The sequence below is a fragment of the Aplysia californica genome, unplaced genomic scaffold (assembly GCF_000002075.1).
Source record: "Aplysia californica isolate F4 #8 unplaced genomic scaffold, AplCal3.0 scaffold00200, whole genome shotgun sequence".
NCBI lineage: Eukaryota > Metazoa > Mollusca > Gastropoda > Aplysiida > Aplysiidae > Aplysia > Aplysia californica.
The window spans coordinates 503,436-525,509 of NW_004797470.1; the positions used below are offsets into that span (position 1 = coordinate 503,436).

The following is a 22,074-nucleotide window of genomic DNA, read 5'->3' on the forward strand; positions in this document are numbered from 1 at the left end:
GCATTTATGAGACATATATTTGAAACCTTCATAATCTAGGAACTTTTTCACACAAAAAGAAAAACTGTGTCTTGTCCAACTAGCCTCAACCATGCTTTTACGTCAGCAATGCTCACAGTATAGAATGTGAGGTAGCGTTCGTGGAATCAGGCTCTCGTCAATTTTTGGGCATGTAGAGTTATTGGTATCATCTTAAAGCTTGTTCACTTGTCTTTATTTGGAGGAAAAAAATATCCATTTATCTTGAATACAAGTCGAGATATTTACGAAAGAAGGAGGTGGGGGTCACCTGTTTTCAGAGGAAAAGTTAGTGAGAAAATGGCCGCCAAAGATTAGTTATTTCCTTAGCTTAAGAGTCCGTGGTAACTGAAAATGTCCATTTTTTGTGCTTTTAATGAACTTTTTACAGTAAAATCCACACAGAAATGAGTTCTTTAATGGGCATGAAAGGTGAGGAGCCAAAAACAAAAATTCGATAAAAATTCACAAACCAGCGGAAAAATGCAAGTTTCTTCACTTTGATTATTTTGACGAGAGCCTGATTCCACCACGCTGCCTCACAAATGTTTATGTAACAAGAACATGTACAAGCACTCATAATTAGGACACTATCGCAAACAGTTTGCACCACCGTCTTGGACAAAAATACCTCAACAAAAGAATTGTCTACGGAAGAAATAAAATGTGGAGCAAGAATTTAGTCACTAAATGGAATACATTCACATAGCAAAAGCTGGCTGTTTGCTACGACCGCCACCACCTTCCAAAGCCTCCTCTATCTCATCATCATCGTCTTCGGGTAAGTGAGTGGGTGGGAGAGGGGCCTGGTCGATACTGGGAAGTTTGGCACCATGGAAACCGGAGCCAGACCGAGAAGAGCCAGGAGACCCACCTGTACAGGAAAGAAACAATTGAGATTTTCACAGAATCTAAAATCAATTGCTCTTTTCTTAACATACAAAAAAGAATGACTTGTCAATGACTTACGGTGCGTCAGAAAAGCTGTAGAGAGGAAGAGCCCGAAACAGCGACAATTCTCTCCTGATGATCTCCATGCTAGAGTCCGGGATACGGAGAGTTCGGCTGTGAGCACCATTTAAGTCTGTAGGTACTGCCTCAGAGAGAGAGAGAGAGAGAGAGAGAGAGAGAGAGAGAGAGAGATAGAGAGAGAGAGAGAGATAAAGAGAGAGAGAGAGAGAGAGATAAAGAGAGAGAGAGAGAGCGATAGAGAGAGAGAGAGAGAGAGAGAGAGAGAGAGAGAGAGAGAGAGAGAGAGAGAGAGAGAGCAGTTTTTTGTAAACAATAAACCATACATGTCGAGACTTTGGACCAACAGTTTCTATGTTATCTTCATCAAATGTTCCTAACCAGCTAATTGAAGCTCTCTTGTTGCCAAGTACAAAGAGCAATCACAGTTACTTTCCTAGTTTGGAAAACAAGACTTTCAATCTCTTCAAAAACAAAACATAATATTGGTTTAAAACAAAACATAATATTGGTTTTAAACAAAACATAACATTGGTTTTAAACAAAGTAGAAAAGGCTCTCCCACTCATGACAACTTTTAACCTGCTTTGAGAAATGTACTATATCGAATAATTGGACTGAATGTCCAGTGTCTCAAACAGAAATGTGAGGCAGCGTGGTGGAATCAGGCTCTCGTCAATGTTTGGGCATATTGAGTTATTGGTATCATCTTAAAGCTTGTTCATTTGTTTTGCTTTCAATGAAAAAAATTACCCTTCCATCTTCAACAGAAGTGGAGATATTTTGGATTGGAGGAGGTGGGGGTCACCTGGTTTAAGAGGTAAAATTAGCAAGAAAATGGCCGCCAAAACTTGGTAAATTCCAAAGCTGGAGAGTCCATGGAAACTGTAAATCTATATTTTTGCGCCTCTAATCAACGTTTTCGGTGAATTCCTCAAAGGAATGTGTTTGTAGTGGACATAAAAGTTGTTGATAAAAAATTTGATAAAAATTGCTAAGCAGGGAGAAAACTGCTGTTTTCTTCGATTTCATTATTTTGACGAGAGCCTGATTCCACCACGCTGCCTCACAAATGTTACACACACAGGACCTTCACATCTTTTAATGTTCTAATCAAAGAACACTCCTTTTCATTTTCACTTTTTAATTCAGGGTGAGGTGAACGACAAATCTGAGAAAAAGCAAAATTTACCAGCTGATGACACCAAAGTCAAGAATTGAATAGGGTGAGCCTTCTTTTTTTTTTTTTTTTTTTAGTTGAGGGTTTTACGGCGCTCGCAACTGCATAAGGTCATATGAGTGCCAGGGGGTGGGTGTCAACAGAGAAGTCTTTACAGGGAATCAGACTTACTCTGCTCACCTCTCTAGCTTCAACAGCACAAGGTCTGCTTCGACTATCAAGGCACCCCGGAAACAGCAGGTCACAAGAGAGTGACAAACATACAAAAGAAGTAGAAGAAAAGGACAATAGCAAGGATCAAGAAAGAAAAAGCAGCAGTTCCCCGTTGTAGATCAGGCACAGTTACAAGCGTGACATGATGAATCAGCCCATTTACAATTCTACTATGCTTGATTGAGAAATGTCCCCCCTTTGGGAATGGTCTAAAGACACTTCAGTCAGTGGCACTGCCCGGGGGGGGGAGCCTTCTTTGACACATGTGTCATGCATCTAACTTGGGCAGTAAGCATCCTGTTATTTGCTGTCAAATTTGGAAGATTAACACTTTGCAGTCACTTGGGGCAATAATGTGCCGGTAAAAATGATCCGTTCGGGTCACCTGGCGCACTTTTGTGCCAGACCCGAGTAGTTCATTGCAGTCGCTCTCCTGGCTGGGTGACCAGATGGGATATTTTGTACTGCTGGCTGGGTGACCAGATGGGGTATTTTGTACTGGGTGACCAGATGGGGTATTTTGTACTGGGTGACCAGATGGGATATTTTGTACTGCTGGCTAGGTGACCAGATGGGATATTTTGTACTGCTGGCTGGGTGACCAGATGGGATATTTTGTACTGCTGGCTAGGTGACCAGATGGGTATTTTGTACTGCTGGCTAGGTGACCAGATGGGATATTTTGTACTGCTGGCTAGGTGACCAGATGGGATATTTTGTACTGCTGGCTGGGTGACCAGATGAGGTATTTTGTACTGGGTGACCAGATGGGGTATTTTGTACTGGGTGACCAGATGGGTATTTTGTACTGGGTGACCAGATGGGTATTTTGTACTGGGTGACCAGATGGGTATTTTGTACTGGGTGACCAGATGGGTATTTTGTACTGGGTGACCAGATGGGTATTTTGTACTGTTGGCTGGGTGACCAGATGGGGTATTTTGTACTGGGTGACCAGATGGGGTATTTTGTACGGCTGGCTGTATGACTGCAAAGTGTTAAACACCTGTAAAACTTCCCCCTCCATGAATCACTCACCTAGAGGAGCCAGTGGAGCCAACGGAGCTAGCTTGCCAAGTCCACCCGATCCCGGAGTTTTGGGAGAGGAAGGGCTTGCCGTGTTTCCATACTGCGGAGGAGGCGCCACGATCCCCATGTCCTCCCCGGTCTGCTCCTCCGTGCCAGGTCCTGGTGAGGGTGGAGGGGGGAGGGAGGAGCGTAGTGGAGTGTCCGCCATCATGTCTGGCTCCTCCTCTGTGTGGGAGCCCATCATCTGGCCGGGCTGTCGCTGGTGGGCTGGGGAGGCCTGTGAGGCAGGGCCTGTCATGTTGCTGGGCTCCGGGGAGAAGAGATCACTTCGAGCTGCAAGAGGAAATATTTATCATCATCATCATCATCATCATCCTCATCATCATCAAGTGCCGGATCTGAGACACACATCAGCTATCATGATTCACCATTCTTTTCTTTGCTCAGATTTATGGAATATAAAAAAAAGGACTACAATATAACACAAAATATGACAAGAGAGAGCTTAGTTAATAAACCCTCTGTGAAAACAATCTCACACCGGCAGACAGAAAATATCCTCTCCAGCTGCAAGTGGAGGGTTAAATATGTTGTAAAAAAGGATTGCAATATCTGGGAGGAATACAAGAAGAAAGAGCTTAGTTAATCACTTTAGACGATTGAAGATATGTTAACTCGAAACAGAAAAAGCATATGAGAGGCAGTGTGGTGGAATCAGGCGCTTGTCAATTGTTGAGTTATTGGTGTCATCTTAAAGCTTCTTCATTTGTCTTTATGTCAATAAAAAAAATGTCCATTTATCTTGATTACAAGTCGAAATATTTGCGAAAGAAGGATTTAGGGTCTCCTGTTTTCAGAGGTAAAATTAGTGAGAAAATGGCCGCCAAAGATTGGTAATTTCCTTAGCTTAAGAGTCCGTGGTAACTGAAAATTTGCATTTTTTTGTGCCTTTAATCAACGTTTTTAAGACAAATCCCTCAGAAATGAGTTCTTTAATGGGCATGAAAGGTGTAGAGCTAAAAAAAAAATTTGATAAAAATTCACAAATCTGCGGAAAAATGCAAGTTTCTTCACATTGCTTATTTTGACGAGAGCCTGATTCCACCACGCTGCCTCACATATATATCTATACATCGGACGTAAGAAGTAAGAAGCAAAAAGTGTCTCTCCCCCCCCCCCCCCCCCCCTCTCTCTCTCTCTCTCTCTCTCTCTCCCCCCCCCCCCCTCTCTCTCTCTCCACGTCTTTCACACATACACTCACACATGGATATTTTTATTCACACACTTGTAGGCAAAAAAATATAGTGTACTCATGTTCCTCAACAATGGTATGTAATGTAATGTTGGCTCAAACAACAAGCAACTTCTGTGGTCTCTCGGAAGGACAGCATTCGGCTTTTTCAGAGGCAGTTTGTTTTAGTAAGTGTTTTACGGCACTTGCAACACAATAAGGTCATAGAAGTGCCGAAGATTAGAGGAGTTACAGGAAAGTAACAAACCGAAAAAAAGAAGGAGGGGAGATAAGGATGATAGGTGTTTGACAGGAAAGAAGGAGCAAACCATACCAGACCACCCACCAACCACTCACATTTCCAGAGGCAGGGTCAGTACACAAAATTAGATTTGCAATAGTATCATTTTACTACATCAAAAACAAACGTGCAAGATCAGTGCCCTGTGAATTAACTATTGCAAACGTAACGTTCTACTTTCGCACCTCAACTTCACAAATAGTACAAAATCTTCAGAGCTTTTTGTTCAATGGAAAAGCTGAGTATCTTATAAGCCTGCATTTTCTGCAAAAAGTGCAAGACTGCTATCATATTTGGCGTGCTTATCTCAAAGAAAGTGCATCGTTAAACGAAATGTTCCGAACAAAAACACACAGATTCAAAGTACATGAACTCACTTCTGTCTACATAGCTGCTGCTCCGATTCACGGTGCTGTAGATGTCCTCCCCTCCACCAGGAATGGTCCTCGAAGGAGGTACTGATGACTGCACAGGAGGAGGAAGGCTGGATTCTACCTGAGGTCGGCTAGCAGGCATGTCTCCCATCTGGATCAGGGGGCCCAGCTGAGCAGCCAGCTCCATCAGCTAGAGTCAGATGATAGTGTGATGAGATAATGTAGAGCGAAATGCTCGCAGCTAAAGGGATTTGAAAACAACAACAACATGAGATAATATTCCAGCACATTGGAACAGCGACACAATAAAAGTCGCTCAGTGTAGGAAAACAGCAAAACAGAATCAGAAAAAAAAAAATTAGAGCGAGTAAAGAAACATCACCAACCAGTTCAACTCTCCACCCTTTCACATATGTGACAGAAAACGATATATCAGGCAACTTCATCACTCCTCTGATGGATGAAAATAATCTAGAGCTACATGTAACACGCGACTGGATCGCTAACAACAACAACAACATGTAACACGCATGCACACACACACACACACGCACACACACACACACACACACACACACACACATGCACACATACACACACACACACACACACACACACACACACACGCGCACACACACACACACACACACACACACACAGATGAATGAACTTCTCCACAATAACAGAATATCTACATGAGCAGAATCCTAATATATAGGCTGAGAGACTCAGTTCAATTGACTTCCCCACTGAGAAGCAAACCCCTGTTCATTTGCATGCAACAGTGAAGAGGCAAACCATCACACCACAGGCACCAAAGGCACCACATGTGAGGCAGCGTGGTGGAATCAGGCTCTCCTCAAAATAATCAAAGTGAAAAAACCTGCATTTTTCCGAAGGTTTGCGAATTTTTATCTAATTTTTGTTTTTTCGCTCATCACCTTTCATGCCCACTAAAGAACTCATTTCTGTGTGGATTTTTCTGAAAAACGTTGATTAAAGGCACACAAAATGTAAATTTTCAGTCACCATGGACTCTTAAGCTAAAGAAATAACCAACCTTTGGTGGCCATTCTCTCGATAATTTTACCTCTGAAAACAGGTGACCCCCACCTCCTTCATTCGCCAATAGCCAATATCTTCACTTGTGTTCAAGATAAATGGACATTTTTTTCATCCAAATAAAGACTAGTGAATAAGATTTCAGATGATACCAATAACTCTACATGCCTAAAAATTGATGAGAGCCTGATTCCACCACGCTGCCTCACATTTAATCATTTCATGCTGCAGAAGCACAAAGGACAGACAAAAGATGAATGGAGAAATACCTCAAGGAGAAAAAAGAAAGGTGGAAAGGGGAGGAACACAGTTTCAAAGTGCGTTATTTTTACCTCAGGATCCACTTCTCTACCAGCATTTTTCTGGGCAGCCGCGATAGCTTCATAGCGGGAGAGGTAGTTGGCAGCCTTGCGGCAGTCCCCTTTGTTGCACAGCAAAATGCCGTAGTTCAGGAAAATAGCAGGGTCCTTTCTGAGGAAGACAGCACACTTATTGTGTCGTAAATTCACACAATACTAGCAACATAGCTTATTTTGTTTCAGTATGTTTTGTTTCTTGTCTTTTCTGGGTCATGTCTTATAAAAAAAACCCAAAAAACTTTTGGTTTGGTGAGCGAGTCAGAGGCGATACTTGCAGCTCATGACAGATTTTTGTAACACAAAAGTGATGGTGAGCACTACTGTTAAAAATTAAAAGACAACATGCAGCAAATGTTCACTAATATAACAGCAGCTCCAGAGAAAAGGAAGAGAGGTGTTGTGTCTTTTAGCTTTATTCCCTTTTCTTCAGAAACAATCAAAAGAAACAAAGATTTACTTGTTGGCGAGTCTACCCTTCATCATGTATATGTGAAGCAGCGTGGTGGAATCAGGCTCCCGTCAAAATAATGAAATCGAAGAAAACAGCAGCTTTTTCCCTGCTTAGCAATTTTTATCAAATTTTTGTTTTTTGGCTTAACACCTTTTATGTCCATTTACAAACACATTCCTTTGAGGATTTCACCGAAAAATTAATTAAAGGCAAAAAAATTTAAATTTACAGTTTCCATGGACTCTCCAGCTTTGGAATTTACCAAGCTTTGGTGGCCATTTTTTCGCTAATTTTACCTCTTAAACCAGATGACCCCCTCCTCCTTCAATCCAAAATATCTCCTCTTCTATTGACGATGGAAGGGTAATTTTTTCATTGACAGCAAGACAAATGAACAAGCTTTAAGATGATACCAATAACTCAATATGTCCAAAAATTGACGAGAGCCTGATTCACCACGCTGCCTCACATATACCCTACAAAATTTGATGGTAGTTTCTACACAACAGTACTCAAATAGTAACGATGTTTACAAATCTCTACTTTGTTTACAATTCATTTATTGAAAAATCAACGAATAAATACTTCATCTTCAGCAGATCCCAAAGTCTTGAAATGTTCCTTTGTCTCTAATAATAAAACTACAAATGCACTACATTAGTAGAGAGGCACTCTTATTGAGCACCTCAGACAAACACACATTTTTATAATAATAATAATAATAATAATAATAATAATAATAATAATAATAATAATAATAATAATAATAATAATAATATATAACATTTATATAGCGCATTTTCAAAAAAGTAGCTCAATGCGCTTTACATTGGAATACCCATTTTTCAAAAACCTTTCTTACTACTTCCTTTCTTCTCATGCAATATACATTAATGCACACACACACACATACATACACACACACACACACACACACAGAGACTATTTTCATCCAGACATAGGAACAGAACAAATATAATGAAAGATAACGTTAAAAGCTTATTAAGGATAGGCCTGTAGGAACAGAAAATGTTTAAGATGTCTTAATATTATCAATAGTTGTAATGTGCACTTTTTGGGGAGGATAAACACATCCTTGCATTTGAAACAAATTTGCTTTAATTAATATCTTCTGTTAACCAAATTTATTTCCGAACTTCATATAAATCATACTGAACCAAAGATAACGGTTAATGCTCAACAAATTGTAAAGATAGGGAGAAGACGTCTAGCATTGACATGGGCTGGATCCTAAAATTACTTTGAAATTAAATGCAGTTGTATTAAATTTCCCAAAAACTTACTCATCCATTTTGAGAGCATGCTCGTACGATTGCTCTGCATTGTCAACGTCATCCAGATGAGTGAGCGTCACTGAGAATAATTGAACAAAGAAAATGTCTGTAATGAATGCCATCTGAATTTGGCCGCACTTTTAGAAGAAACGAATCATTTATAGTATTGTACCAGTACAATAGCATACAAAACATAAAGTTTAGTTATTGGTTTAAAAAATGTACTGTCTGTTCAAACACAGTTCAGGCTTCTATTGTATGTTCAAATTCACTTTCTAACTTAAATACTTCAGTTACTTCGAATTCATCTGAATATTTCATACTTTCTGTATTTTGTTTCGTTTAATTTTGTTGGGTAAGTAAATTATATTGTGCTCGGCACGGAAAATGAACGAAGCAGTACTCACTTTTTGGACTGCACTGTGAGCAAGCTATTATATTAACACACAGATGTATAACAGGTCGGTTAGAAACAGAACAGAACATTTTAATGAAGAAAAGCAGTACAAGCAGTACAACTAAAACACACAAGTGCACGTGCACATACATAAAGACAAATGTACGAATAAATAAGCATATATTATATATATACACACACACAAAGGTAGATGTACACATAATTGCATACTTTTGCACAAAACCTACCAGCCAACAACATGTACAGCTGTGCAGAATCGGACTTGAGGTTGATGGCAGCGGAGATAAAGTGGAACGCCGAGGCATACTGCTGCATGGTCAGGTGGACTAGGCCCAGATTGTACAAGATCTTCCAGTCAAAAGGGGCCAAGTAGTTGGCCCTCTTCAGACAGCTTATGGCCTGAGAAAACAAACGGTCAGTTTATAACACACAGATTTATTATTATATATAACAGGCCTCCATATTGACATTTCATCAATCTACAATTCATTTTCATGAATATTGTCAACCCTCATTAAAATTCAAGTACAATTAAAGGGTGGACAGCACTTTGAAAAAGACATTCTAAATTCTAAATAGTCAGTGAAGAGGCAGCAAGACGAGCAAATTATCAAAGGTTACATGCTGAGGATAGAAGAACTTAGGACAATCAAAAACACAAAAACAAAGCAAACTCACTTGTTTTGTTTGTTTTAGTAGAGGTTTTTCGGCGCTCGCAACTGCATAAGGTCATACGAACGCCAGAAGATTAGAGGTGTTACAAGAGAGTAACAAACATAAAAAAAGGAGGGGGCGATGAGGACGATAGATGTGTGATAGGAAAGAAGAAGCAAGCCACACCAGAGCATCCGCCAACCACCCACAAGCAAACTCACTGCCACATATTTCTTTTTTCCGAAAAAGCACATGCCGATGTTGTTCCACAGTGGAGGGGACTCGGGCGTGTTGGCGGCCGCGATCCTGTACTTGGTGAGTGCCACGTCAAAGTCTGCATGGTTCTGCATCATGCTGCCGGCTGCCATGATGGCTTTGGTGTGGCTGGGGTCGAAGGTCATGGCATTCCCCAGGCTTTCAAATGCCTTCTGATACTGGTTGACCTGCAGGTACATATGAGAAGGAAAATACAGAGATCCCTGCTCAGAGCCATAACTCCCTTACGATTTTTAGTGAGTCTTGGCTAATACATTCAACTGGAGACAAAAAAATAAAAAATCAGACACTCATGAATATAATTTTTGTTACTTGAACATAAATCAGTGTTTAACACTAACCTTCTGTCTGCCTGCACCTACAACAGGAGTTACCCAAACCTGTTTCTCTCGGGATGCTGATCCTTTCCTCAGCGATGGGCCCCCGATGCGTTGGAATCTCACACGCAACACAGAAATAAACCGAGGCTCTAACTAGCCTTATCTCCACCCGACCTCTCAGCAGGCCTCCTCTGCCTTGCTACAGCTCTCCCCTCTAAAGTCTCACCTGTAGTAACTCAGACTACTTTTATACACTTGCACCAAACAATACAACTGAACTGAGACTCACACGTTACTCACTCTCACACTTTCAGCCAAACGATACAATAGGCTAGGCCTCACCCCCGGCCACTGACCAACACGCCAGATTGCAAAGTAAACAACCAAATAGACCACAATAATGATAGTAGTTACAATAATAATACTAACAATAATAATGATAGAATCGATAATAATAATAATAATAATGATAGTAGTTACAATAATAATATTAACAATAATAATAATAATAATAATAATCATAATAATAATAATAATAATAATGACAGTTATGATAATAATAATAATTCCATTTGCTCCACCCTATAGACACAAACAGACCAATGAATAAATACACCCCCATTTCTTTACCTCTAAATGATTTGAAGAATTTAAAAAGTCATAACTGCAAAGAGTTCCGAAAAAAAAAAAGGTTTCACACTTATGTATTACTGACTCACACTAAGTCTATTCCACTAGAGTAATAACAGGCCAGGACTAACCTGCATGTACAGGAGACCCAGGGTTGTGAGGAGATCAGGATTTTCAGGGGAATATCTGCAAAGAAGCACAAAAAGGGAGACATCCATTAACCCTATCCGTACATTGTGTTGTACTATCGTATCCATACCACGTGGGGAACTCTGTGCCACCACTTAACCCTATCCATACGTAGTGTTGTACTTTCGTATCCATACGACGTGGGGAACTCTGTGTCACCACTTTCAGAAGAGGAAATTTACTCGTTAATCCGATTCGTACGCTTTGCACAGCAGTCTGTCAAAATGATATTTCCAGAAATACTGAAAGATTCAAAGAGATCTTCGTACTATCTTCGTACTAGAAGCATTCCAAAATGTGAAGAATACAAACCGGGGGGTACAAAATGACCGAAAGACGTACGGATAGGGTTAACATTTTGCAGTCAATTACCCACTATATTTGTGAGGCAGCGTGGTGGAATCAGGCTCTCGTCAAAATAATCAAAGTGAAGAAACTTGCATTTTTCCGCAGGTTTGTGAATTTTTATCAGATTTTTGTTTTTCAGCTCAACACCTTTCATGCCCATTAAAGAACTTATTTCTGTGTGGATTTTTCTGAAAAATGTTGATTAAAGGCATACAAAATGTAAATCTCCAGCTACCACAGACTCTTAAGCTAAGGAAATAACTAATCTTTGGCGGCCATTTTCTCACTAATTTTACCTCTGAAAACAGGTGACCCCCACCTCCTTCTTTTGCAAATATCTCGACTCGTATTCAAAATAAATGGATATTTTTAGCATCCAAATAAAGGCAAATGAACAAGCTTTAACATGATACCAATAACTCTACATGCCCCAAAATTGATGAGAGCCTGATTCCATCAAGCTGCCTCACAAATGTTAAGCAGAGGAAAGTCCGCATGAGTCAGCCACATCAAATATATGCAGTGTAGTAACACAACAATTTCATTAATAGTATAGATACTTTCAACAATTATAGAAAACTGAAGTACCCATGCTTTCCAGCAATCCAGCTCAATGGGATGAATAATTGTGCATTATTCTCAATAAGTCTGGTAACTTTTACTGCGTCAAACTAATGAGTATTGTCAATCATTGTCACATTATTTAATCACTACAGTTTCTGTAAATATTTACAATTTTTCATCTTTTTTCCCCCTGGCATAGACAGAACTGCGTAAAGCAATTGCTCAAATTTATAGACTTCCTATGAGACAAAGGTAAAGTGATGCAGGACACAAAAGCAAGAGAAGGAACTCACTCGACAGCGCTGCGATAAATGTCAATGGCTGAGTTGATGTCCCGCTCCAGCAGGTAGATCTTGCCCAACATGATGTAGGAGACCTCATGACGACGGAAGCCCAAGGCCTGCCTCAGGAGTTCTTTCGCCTGAACATACGACAAGGGTTGAAAATGGATGCAATCGAAATGAGTGTAGAGATAGCCTTTCCTTCATTCTAGCCGTTGTAATAGAAATAGCAGAAAAGGATGAGGAATTAACAGCTTTATCCTTTTCTCTCTTTCTTCTAAACATTGACATTCTTTACAGCTGTCTCTAACTGAACTTTTCAGGTTAAAAATGAATTTCAATGAAAAGAGCAAAAAATGAAAGCTTATTTTGAGTATCTATTCAAACACTTCAACTTTTTTATAAAACTGCGTAGGCCTATAAATTGAAAAAAATTCCCTTTGTATAAATATTGGCTTTACTTGAAGAGAAATAAAAGTAAGCACAAAGAAATTTCTATTTCTGAAATGTGATTTAAAACATGTTTAAGTCAGTAAATACTTTGATTGAATTTCTCTTTAGATTATATTACAGATCATGTTCAAATCACAATAAATGGGAAAATATTCTCGAAACAATTGAAGGAAATTGTGCATGAAGTAAACAAAAGATAATTTCTATTGCACATCTGTGGCCCTCTCTCAATGAATGTGTAAAATTGCTGAAGAATCATGAACAAACAAGCCACACAAGGTACTCACCTTATCAAATTCTCGAACATACATATGGCATACTCCAAGATTATGATAAACTTCCTGCAAAAAAGAATACACGAAAGAAACTTTCATTTAGCTAGAAAAAGAAATGTTGTAGCATGGTTATATAGTCCTCGTTGACACCAAAATAGAACTGGAAACCTTTGAACCCTGGATTCGTTAAGTCTTAAGTTCTAATTAAGAAAGAAAACAGGTATTACTCCAGTAAACACTGGTTGTTTCAACAAAATGAAAGAGGCGGGTTTTTTTGTTTTGAAAAAGACTGTTCTGCTATCAGATATGGCAAATATCAAATCCACATGAAGGGTAGCACATCTTTCTTGGTCACAATACTAGAATTTAGCACGCTAGATTATCTCTTTATCTCTGAGGGGGGTCAACCCACTATCTCTCTCTTGCCCTTTTTAACTCCCAGTGGAGCATAGGCCACCAACAACATTACTCCAGTGAAGCCTGTCCTGTGCATCCTTTTCTATCAGTTTCCATGATGTCCCCGCTTTTTCCATTTCCGCTTGTACTGCTCGCCTCCGTGTCATCTTTGGTCTTCCCTTCTTACGTTTTCCTTGAGGGTTCCACGTTAAAGCCTGTCTGATGATGCTTGACGGGGGTCTCCTCAGGGTGTGTCCAATCCATTTCCATTTCTTCACCTGAATATCTTCCTTTACTGGCCTTTGGCTTGTTCTTTCCCACAGTTGAGCATTAGTGACTCGATCGTACCACTTGATCCCCACTATCTTTCGTAGGCATCCATTTACGAAGCTCTGTAGTTTCTTTGCTGCTGATGCTGTGAGCCTCCATGTCTCTGAACCATACAGTAGAACAGTCTTCACGTTTGTTTTGAAGATCCTAAACCCACTATGCCGGTCCCTTCTTTGGTACTAAATTTAAAAATGACAAAAATCGTCACTGAATAAAATTGGTCATTAAATCAAAACAAGTGAACCTATTTTGATAGTTCTTTATCTAATGAATGAAATCTCAATATAAGAGGCCTGTTTTCAGCTGCCGAAAAGTAATTCGAGGTTGAAGTCGTTGTTAAGGAATGTGCCCGAGCTGCTGTCATTGGCTCAATGGCACAGCATTTCCGACCGCGAACCGCTGGGAGCGGCTTGCCGAAGATAAAGTTAAATACAAAAAATTAATATTTTGATTCTAACATTCATTTTACATGAGCAGTTGCAGATACAAGTCAAGGACAACCTTACCCAGTCTTTGTCACTGATCTGAGCTGCTTGCTGGTAAACTTCAATGGCAGCTTTGTGTCTTGCCAGTAAAAATCTGAAAAAAAGCAAGGCTATGCAGTCATAATTGACACAAAATATATGGCTTAGAACAAAGCATATGTGAGGCAGCGTGGTGGAATCAAGCTCTCGTCAATTTTTGGGCATGTAGAGTTATTGGTATCATCTAAAAGCTTGTTCATTTGTCTTTATTTGGATGAAAATAATGTCCATTTATCTTGAACACAAGTCGAGATATTTGCAAATGAAGGAGGTGGGGGTCACTTGTTTTCAGAAGTAAAACTAGTGAGAAAATGGCTGCCAAAGATTAGTTATTTCCTTAGCTTTAGAGTCCGTGGTAACTGAAAATTAAATTTTTTTTTGCCTTTGATCAATGTTTTTCAGAAAAATCCACACAGAAATGAGTTCTTCAATGGGCATGAAAGGTGTTGGGCCAAAAAACAAAAATTTGGTAAAAATTCACAAACCTGCGGAAAAATGCAAGTTTCTTCACTTTGATTATTTTGACGAGAGCCTGATTTCACCACGCTGCCTCACAAATATCCAAATAAAGGTCCAAGACACCCAAAAGGACATAGAGGGAAAGACAAGCTGAAGTGAAACGTACTACAGCAAAGTCAGTCGAGAGAAGACAAGTCTTCCAAAGACATAGACACTGTGAGTGTACAAGGAGTCAGGCAAAGACTTTACAGCTGATGAAAAGAGTCTAGAGAATGCAAATGTATGGACAGCATCTGGAAATAAGTAAATACGATACGTACGCAGACAAAGCTGAAACTGTACCGAAAGATAGAACATAATAATAGGAAAAAAAAAATCTGAGATACAAAAGAGGTAGAATGAACTTAGGACAGTTTTCTCGAGACACATGTTAAAAGGAAATAAGTTGGCTCCTTCCTCTTTTATTGGTGTGACGGTTATTGCTACCCATTACACTTTATTAACACTTTGCAGTCACACAGCCAGCAGTACAAAATACCCCATCTGATCACCCAGCCAGGAGAGTGAGTACAACGGACTTCTCGAGCCTGGCGCAGGTGACCGGAACGGATAATTTTCACTGACGAATAATTGCGCCAAGGGACTGCAAAGTGCTAAATTCCCCCCTATGTTTGTATTAAAAGGCCACAGTAATTACAATAAAGTGCACACATTCAGGTGAGGAAAACAGGTGGGGGAGATTACTCACAATGACCTGGCCACTTGTTTCAAATTTTCGGCATTCTGAGGGTTGAGCAGAGCACATGTTTGAAACATGTCCAAAGACTCTTGTATCTTTCCTTCTTGGCGTAGAATCAAGCCTTCCGGATAAATGTAAAAATATTTTTTGTAAAAATAAATAAACAAAAATTGAAAAATTTCGTGATGGAATTTTTAAAAAATTAGCTGTTATCATGAATCTCTCCTTACCCTCAAGTATGCTGGAATCAATTTTCTTTCGTGTCAAAGTGAAGGTTCTCCCTGGAATCTTCACTGTCACTAGCCTACTATTCATCATTGCCTTTCTCACCCTGGGTCAGGATATAGGCCACGAACAAACACTCTCCACCTTTCCCTATCCTGGGCTAGTCGCTTGATATCACTCCACGTCTTCCCACTGATCTGTACATCCATTTCCATGACTCTTAGCCTACTATTACCATTACATAACTAATACTCATTCTGCCTCCCCCATCTACTCTTACACTTCCGTATGCCTGTCTGTCTGTCTGTCTTTTTGTTTGTTAAACACACACCCACATGCACCTCAACACACAAGCACTTACATAACTACTGAGAGAAAGCAGACGTATATCATTTCTAGAATTCCCCTTCCCTAATGAATGAACACTACATAGCTTACATTACAAACGCTTGTATTTCGTCTTCCGTGGAAACTTTGAATGATGGAGGTATAGCACAGAGACTATAAAATTCACAAAACCTGATGTTTTCTTTCGTGTCAATGAACAACTGTGCTACAACTTCACTGAAACATTATAGGGATTTATTTCTTCCAAACTATTTAGGGAAAATAAAGGAGTTTCATATTATTAAAAGGCTTTTATGTATTTTTGCTGTTGTTGCATAATAAGCCTACAATTATTACAAAACGCTTGACGAAAAATAAAAGTCTACCAAAATGAGAAAAAAGAAAAAAAAACAATTTAAAAACTCAAAAAAAAAAAAAAATAAATAAATAAATAAAAATAAAAAAAGCTACTCTTTACCTTGCACATATACAGCATATTCACACATGCCACCAGCTTCAGAGAGCTGCTCACGAACAATGTTTTTGCAGGTTTCAAATTCCTTCCGCACATAGTGCAGATGAATCAGCCAATTACGACGCTCAAACACTGGAATATCGGGTGCTGTAAAGGGAAAAAAGGATATTGAAACTCATAATGAAGAAACTGCTTCAATTTTAAATCATTGTAACATACATTTGTGATTGGTGAAGACAAATAATTACTAATCGAAAAATGTCAATGAAGTAATAATGTATAAATAAAGACTCGTCATCTTCAAAAAAATTGTATCATTGAGACAACCAGTACACTTGGAACAACTACAGGAAAAGTGCTGGTGCTGTGCAGTCAGTGAATTTAACACGATCCGAGCACCTGGGGTCATTTTGTACCCCAGGGGTTGTATTCTTCACAGTTTTTAGTGCGAAGATCTCTTTGAAACTTTCAGTAATTTTCAAAAAATCATTTTGACAGACTGCTGTACAAAGCGTACGGATCGGATTAATGAGTAAATTTCCTCTTTGGAAAGTGGGGGCACAGGGTTCCCCATATCATATGGATACGACAGTAAAACACAAAGTATGGATAGTGTTAACAGTACTTCCTTCCTACACCTGATCACGAGCAGTTTTACTGGACAAAAAAAATGGACAGACAGACTGAATAAGTTCTGTGACTCTTGATTAGCTCTTTACAAAGGGTACAAGTTCTGTAGTATTCTTAAACGACAGCTGCAAAATTTACCTTTCTTTGGTCTCGGCTTTGAAGGGGGAGCAGCAACACTAGGGAGGCTGGGTGCATCGCTTGGAATAGACCCAACTGGTACTTTTGTCTCAGTTTGGTCAACATCCTTCGGAAAAATAGATAAAGAATATGGGTGTATGGAGATGACATTTTTACATTAACAATTTACCAGTGACTTTCTTCACATCAAGATAGAAATATCTATGCATAGGCTTAGCTAGAATTGTGATTAGATGATAAAAAATTCGTTCATGTTTCACTCATTCGCTACACCAAGCCGTGGGCAGCGGCGCGGCTAAAGTGACTTCACTAAGGCAAGCCGCCCCAGACGGCAGGAGAACCAGCCAATAATTCTAGCTTAGATTTGATTCCAATCCACATATCCATGATCTTAAAATAAAGGTTAGGCCTATAATATAACGTTGACTTCCAGGTCAAGAGTTTTCACCAAAAATTATGAATTTTGATTCAGTTTATAAAACACGACTTCCACGTTTATGTGACTTTGTTTTATCGTGATATCCAAATTACAGCCTAGATACCAGTCTTACTCTAAAGTTCTAAAGTATAGAATAAGTCTCCCCTCTTGCTTATTAATTTTCATTTTTAAAAGTTTTTTTGCACCCCCCGCTCCTTATTACATACCCCCCCATCTATTATTTTCCAGCTTGCCACGAACGACGACAATGTGAAACATTATATATAGAATCCAGACACCTTAATGAAACTTTTTTTTTTCGTAAGTGGCAAATTATCCTCAGTATTACTACCGGTACCGGGTTGGCTACCTCAATTTTCTCTGCATTGTTTTAACTTTTGTACATTGGTTTATATTTTTTTAATGAAACTGGTTTGTTCCTAAATGGGAAATGTAGTCACAGTAACTTACTTAAATCACTAAAATTTCATTATGTCTTGTTCAAATAAAACAGATTGGCTTGTTCCTATTAGTACAGAGGTAGGAGGTTGAACGTGCTCCCGTCCCACCCCCGTTTATTAATTTTGGACCACTTGTCCACACCCTCCGTTAATTCCTACCCCCGGTTAATTCGATGCCTTAGAGTAGTACTTTTACAAAACAAAGTGTATCGGTATTTTGCTTACTAAAAAAAAGTAGGACTCTTCTTTGGAATATTGATAGGCATAACTTTATTGATAAAATGGACTGAAATTGTCATTGCTCTGTTACTTTATGAATATTTTTCAGTGCTAGATCTAAAACTTTGGTATCCTTAGGTTCATTTAAATCCATCTAGAACTACAAATGTTGATTATAGGAATTAACATGATTTATTTAAAATTAGGTACTGCAAACTGGCCGTGCGCCCCTATGGCGCACTGTCATGGAGACCAAAACCCATATTTTTACCCTCCTAAAACACCGTGTGAACATGCATACACACAGTCACTTGATATCACAAGAAAGAGGAGCTTTTCCTCTTTTTAGTGGTATTATTTATTTGAATCAGCGATTCTTTTGAAAGCAAGATCTTGAGGGATAAAAGGCAACACTACCGAGGTTTTCACTGCAGCGGCCGCGCGTTTCGTGTATTGATTTTTACAGTGACCTCGGTTGAACAGTAACGGGGAGCGTATGGCATTAAATACTGCATTCTGATTCGTCCATATTTCAAGATGAGAAGACGCTCTTTCCGATGATATATTTCTAAAGACTGTCCTTAAAGAATTAATAGTAGAGATTTGCGTGTGAAAACTGTCAGTGCTGTTTTTTTATGGAACCAGAGATCGGACTGACTACGCAAATATATCGGCATTCCTCTTCAAGAATAACACAGCCATTATAAAATGAAACTATATGTATAAATTTGGTTTCAAAATGCTCAGAATGATAAATTCTATAAGGTAGTGCAGTTAACTATGAAATCAGAGGACTTTGAAATTTCAGTTTGTGGTACCTAATTTAAAATGATGGAATGAGATTTTGGTGGTTGGTGCAAATTCGACAGGGCGAAACGGGGCAACTTCGACAGGGGGTGGGCCAATTTGGAAATTACAGTTTCCTAAGCAGAATCAACTTTAATAAACTATCACATTAATGTTTAATCTTGTTTGTATTATCATTTTTTGTCTTGGGTCGAAATCCTTGACTGGTCAGATACAAACTAGTAGAAATTTAGACAAGACTGTACTGCTCAACTGTATCATTTTAGGAGCTTAGTGTGTGTGTGTGTGTATGAGAGAGAGAGAGAGAGAGAGAGAGAGAGAGAGAGAGAGAGAGAGAGTGTGTGTGTGTGTGTGCACGTAGGCCTATGATGTGAGTGCATGTCTTCGTTTGTCTGCGCGCTCGGAGAGTGAGGGAGAGGGGGCAGTGAGGAAAGAGAAGTAGGAGAGGGGGAGAGAGAGATAGACACAAAATTCAACAGAGAAAAGTTGAGAAAGAGACAGAAAGAGGGAGAAAGGGGGAGGGCACAATAAGTTGAATCAGAACCCAAGGGCCTACTGTTGAAGATATCCGCCCCCTGTCGAAGTTGCCCACAGGTCCTGTCAGTACTGTCACAGCCTATGTCGAAGTTGTCCCATGCGCGGTTCGCATTTGGACCAACCACGGTCGAAGTTGATCCAAGTGAGGGTATACCACAAAATCGTGACTGGTTGAAAATTCGGAATGAAAATAGAGTAAAGATATAATAATCGAGAAGTAGAATGGCTGCTTGACACAACGATACCATTAAGATGGTCAGTGTGCTTTCATAAAGACAGGAGCAGTACCTAGCTGTTACTTTTGCTGCACTGCATAAACCTGTCGAAGTTACCCCAACCTTTTCTACCCTAATAATGATGAACTAATTATTTCTTCCATCAACTGAGGCTAAAAAAGAAGTGTTCTTCATTGTTTTTGTGGGTAATATAAAATATCAAGATCATCAACAAGTATACAGTCAAACCTGCCCTGACGGCCACCTCTATAAGATGGCCACCTGTACAAACGGCCACTTTCCATGTCCCCCCTTGCGTTTTTTCTATATAATTTAACTGTGTAAAATGGACAATCTGTCCAACGCGGCCGCGGCCACCACAATTTAACACACAACCCCTATCCCACTAAGCAATTATAACACCTGTCTTAGACGGCCGCCTTAGTGACTCCAATACGTTTTGTCATGAATTGTGCACTGGCCCCTGGCGTTGTGGGCGAGCCGTCATAATTCAATCACCTGTTGTTGTTGTTGTTAGGTAGTCCCTCCAACCAATCATGTTGGGTAGGCCCCTCCCACTATTGACCAATAGGCCTATAGGTAACAAATTTTCAGTTGCTGGTGAGGTGAACGTGTAATCCCTCATAACCCATAAGCCCCGCCCAGAACTCAAACACACAAATCGTAAGTGAGATGAGTGGTCATTGTTTATCCAGTCTGTAACAAAGTAACAAAATTAAGGACGCCAACATGGACTTGTGAGAGACGTGTCGCTCGTTCTCCGAGTGGTGGCGACCCATGTGTTTGTTTTAATATGGCACTCGGTCTTCCTTGTCTGATTCGTTTTATTGTCACCCTTGTGCAAAATCAGCAACAAAATAAAAATTAAAAAACAAAATACAAACCAACAACAACAAAACAACAACAATGCGGCTACTTTCAATTGGGACCTCAGATGGGAATGTTTTTTTTCCTCATCTTGATCAGTCCTGCCTAAGACGGCCACCTGTCTTATGCGGCCACTTTTCTCCTTGACAATGGGTGGCCGTCTTACACAGGTTTGACTGTATATATCTCCACGGCCTCATTTACCTTGATTTTGGAGATTCATACTTGATGATTTTGAACATAGATCTAGATTTCTAGATCTAAATCTAGATCTAGATCTAGAAATCTAGATCTACATTAGATTCTAGATTCTAGATGTAGATCTAGATCTAGATGTAGATCTAGATTCTAGATCAAGATTCTAGATTTCTAATCTAGATCTAATTTTTATTATTTTCACATAATTCAATGTTTTTCAATTGGTAGATCTAGTGTCAATTGCCATCAGCGTGCACTTGTGGTGATAAAAATTACCGAATCTTAAATGAGAAATCAAACCTTGTAGAAAAAGTCAAAAGAAAAGAAACTACGGACAGGATTAGATCTAGATCTAGATCTAGATCTATTTTAACATAACAGAGGGGTCAAGGCAGGTATAACTTATAAGCCGCGCCGCGATTGCTCAAGACTCAAGAGTAGGAGAGAGAGAGAAAGAGAAATAAAGAGATCTTATAGAGAGATGTCAAAGAATGCTTTTTACATAATCGATATCAAAACCAAAGTTTCACTATTTACTAGATCTATTAATGTAGTTTTAATGACTAAAACTAAAAATTGCAAGAGCATTTCCCCTAATAAATTGCGATTTATGAGTTTACCTCTGTTGGCCTGTCAGCCATTGTGAAACTATTCTCGGTAAATATGGTAAAACATGGATAAGTCAAGAATGTTGTAAATTTTAATTGTCTCTACTACATCAGAAATATTTTCCTGGCAACTGAGATTATATTTTAAAAAAATGAAATATCATCAAGTAAGATTATTTCAAACTGAAATTCATACTTCTATAAACCTTGGTAATATTGGAGAGAATTAGATGTGAACGGAAAAAAGTGTATTGACCGCATTATTCCAACAGATGGCGCTGATCCATGTTTTTACTCTGTAGACGTAGCAGACCATTTCATAGCATCCTTCAGAGCGAGAGTGAGTAACGTACAGAACTGGGTACGAGGTCGGAGTGAGCGGAGGACAGGGTGCTGAGAGAATTCTTGACATCGTTTATGGACTACACATTAGTACTTGCTAAAGCTTTTCTAAGTTAATCATTTTTTATCTGTCTGGAATACCGGTTTAGCATCGCTACTATGGAGGTAAGAAAAGCTTTGTTTCGTTTCCTTTTTGACCTCAGATTTTATTCTCCTCTCTCTCTCTCTCTCTCTCTCTCTCTCTCTCT

At 39.3% G+C, this 22,074-nt stretch overlaps 2 protein-coding genes across 2 annotated transcripts in view; one reads left to right on the forward strand and one right to left on the reverse strand.

Moving 5' to 3' along the window:
* Window positions 1-678: 678 nt before the first annotated feature.
* LOC101856897 (Bardet-Biedl syndrome 4 protein) lies at window positions 679-21,535 on the reverse strand. Its single transcript, XM_005099028.3, has 15 exons — window positions 21,497-21,535; window positions 17,134-17,239; window positions 16,369-16,512; window positions 15,348-15,459; window positions 14,123-14,195; window positions 12,903-12,956; window positions 12,175-12,302; window positions 10,912-10,966; window positions 9,776-9,997; window positions 9,128-9,299; window positions 8,492-8,561; window positions 6,710-6,848; window positions 5,319-5,505; window positions 3,419-3,742; window positions 679-892 (listed from the first exon to the last, which is right to left on the reverse strand). The coding sequence occupies exons 1-15, from the start codon at window positions 21,515-21,517 to the stop codon at window positions 720-722; spliced, it is 1,980 nt and encodes a 659-aa protein (XP_005099085.1). The 5' UTR covers window positions 21,518-21,535; the 3' UTR covers window positions 679-719.
* Window positions 21,536-21,794: 259 nt separating this feature from the next.
* Window positions 21,795-22,074, forward strand: part of LOC101858630 — a gene marked incomplete at its 3' end in the record, with an annotated part of 236,379 nt that continues 236,099 nt past the window's right edge. Inside the window, 1 exon segment of the mRNA XM_013082928.2 lies at window positions 21,795-21,991. Coding sequence (XP_012938382.2) covers window positions 21,986-21,991 — 6 coding nt within the window.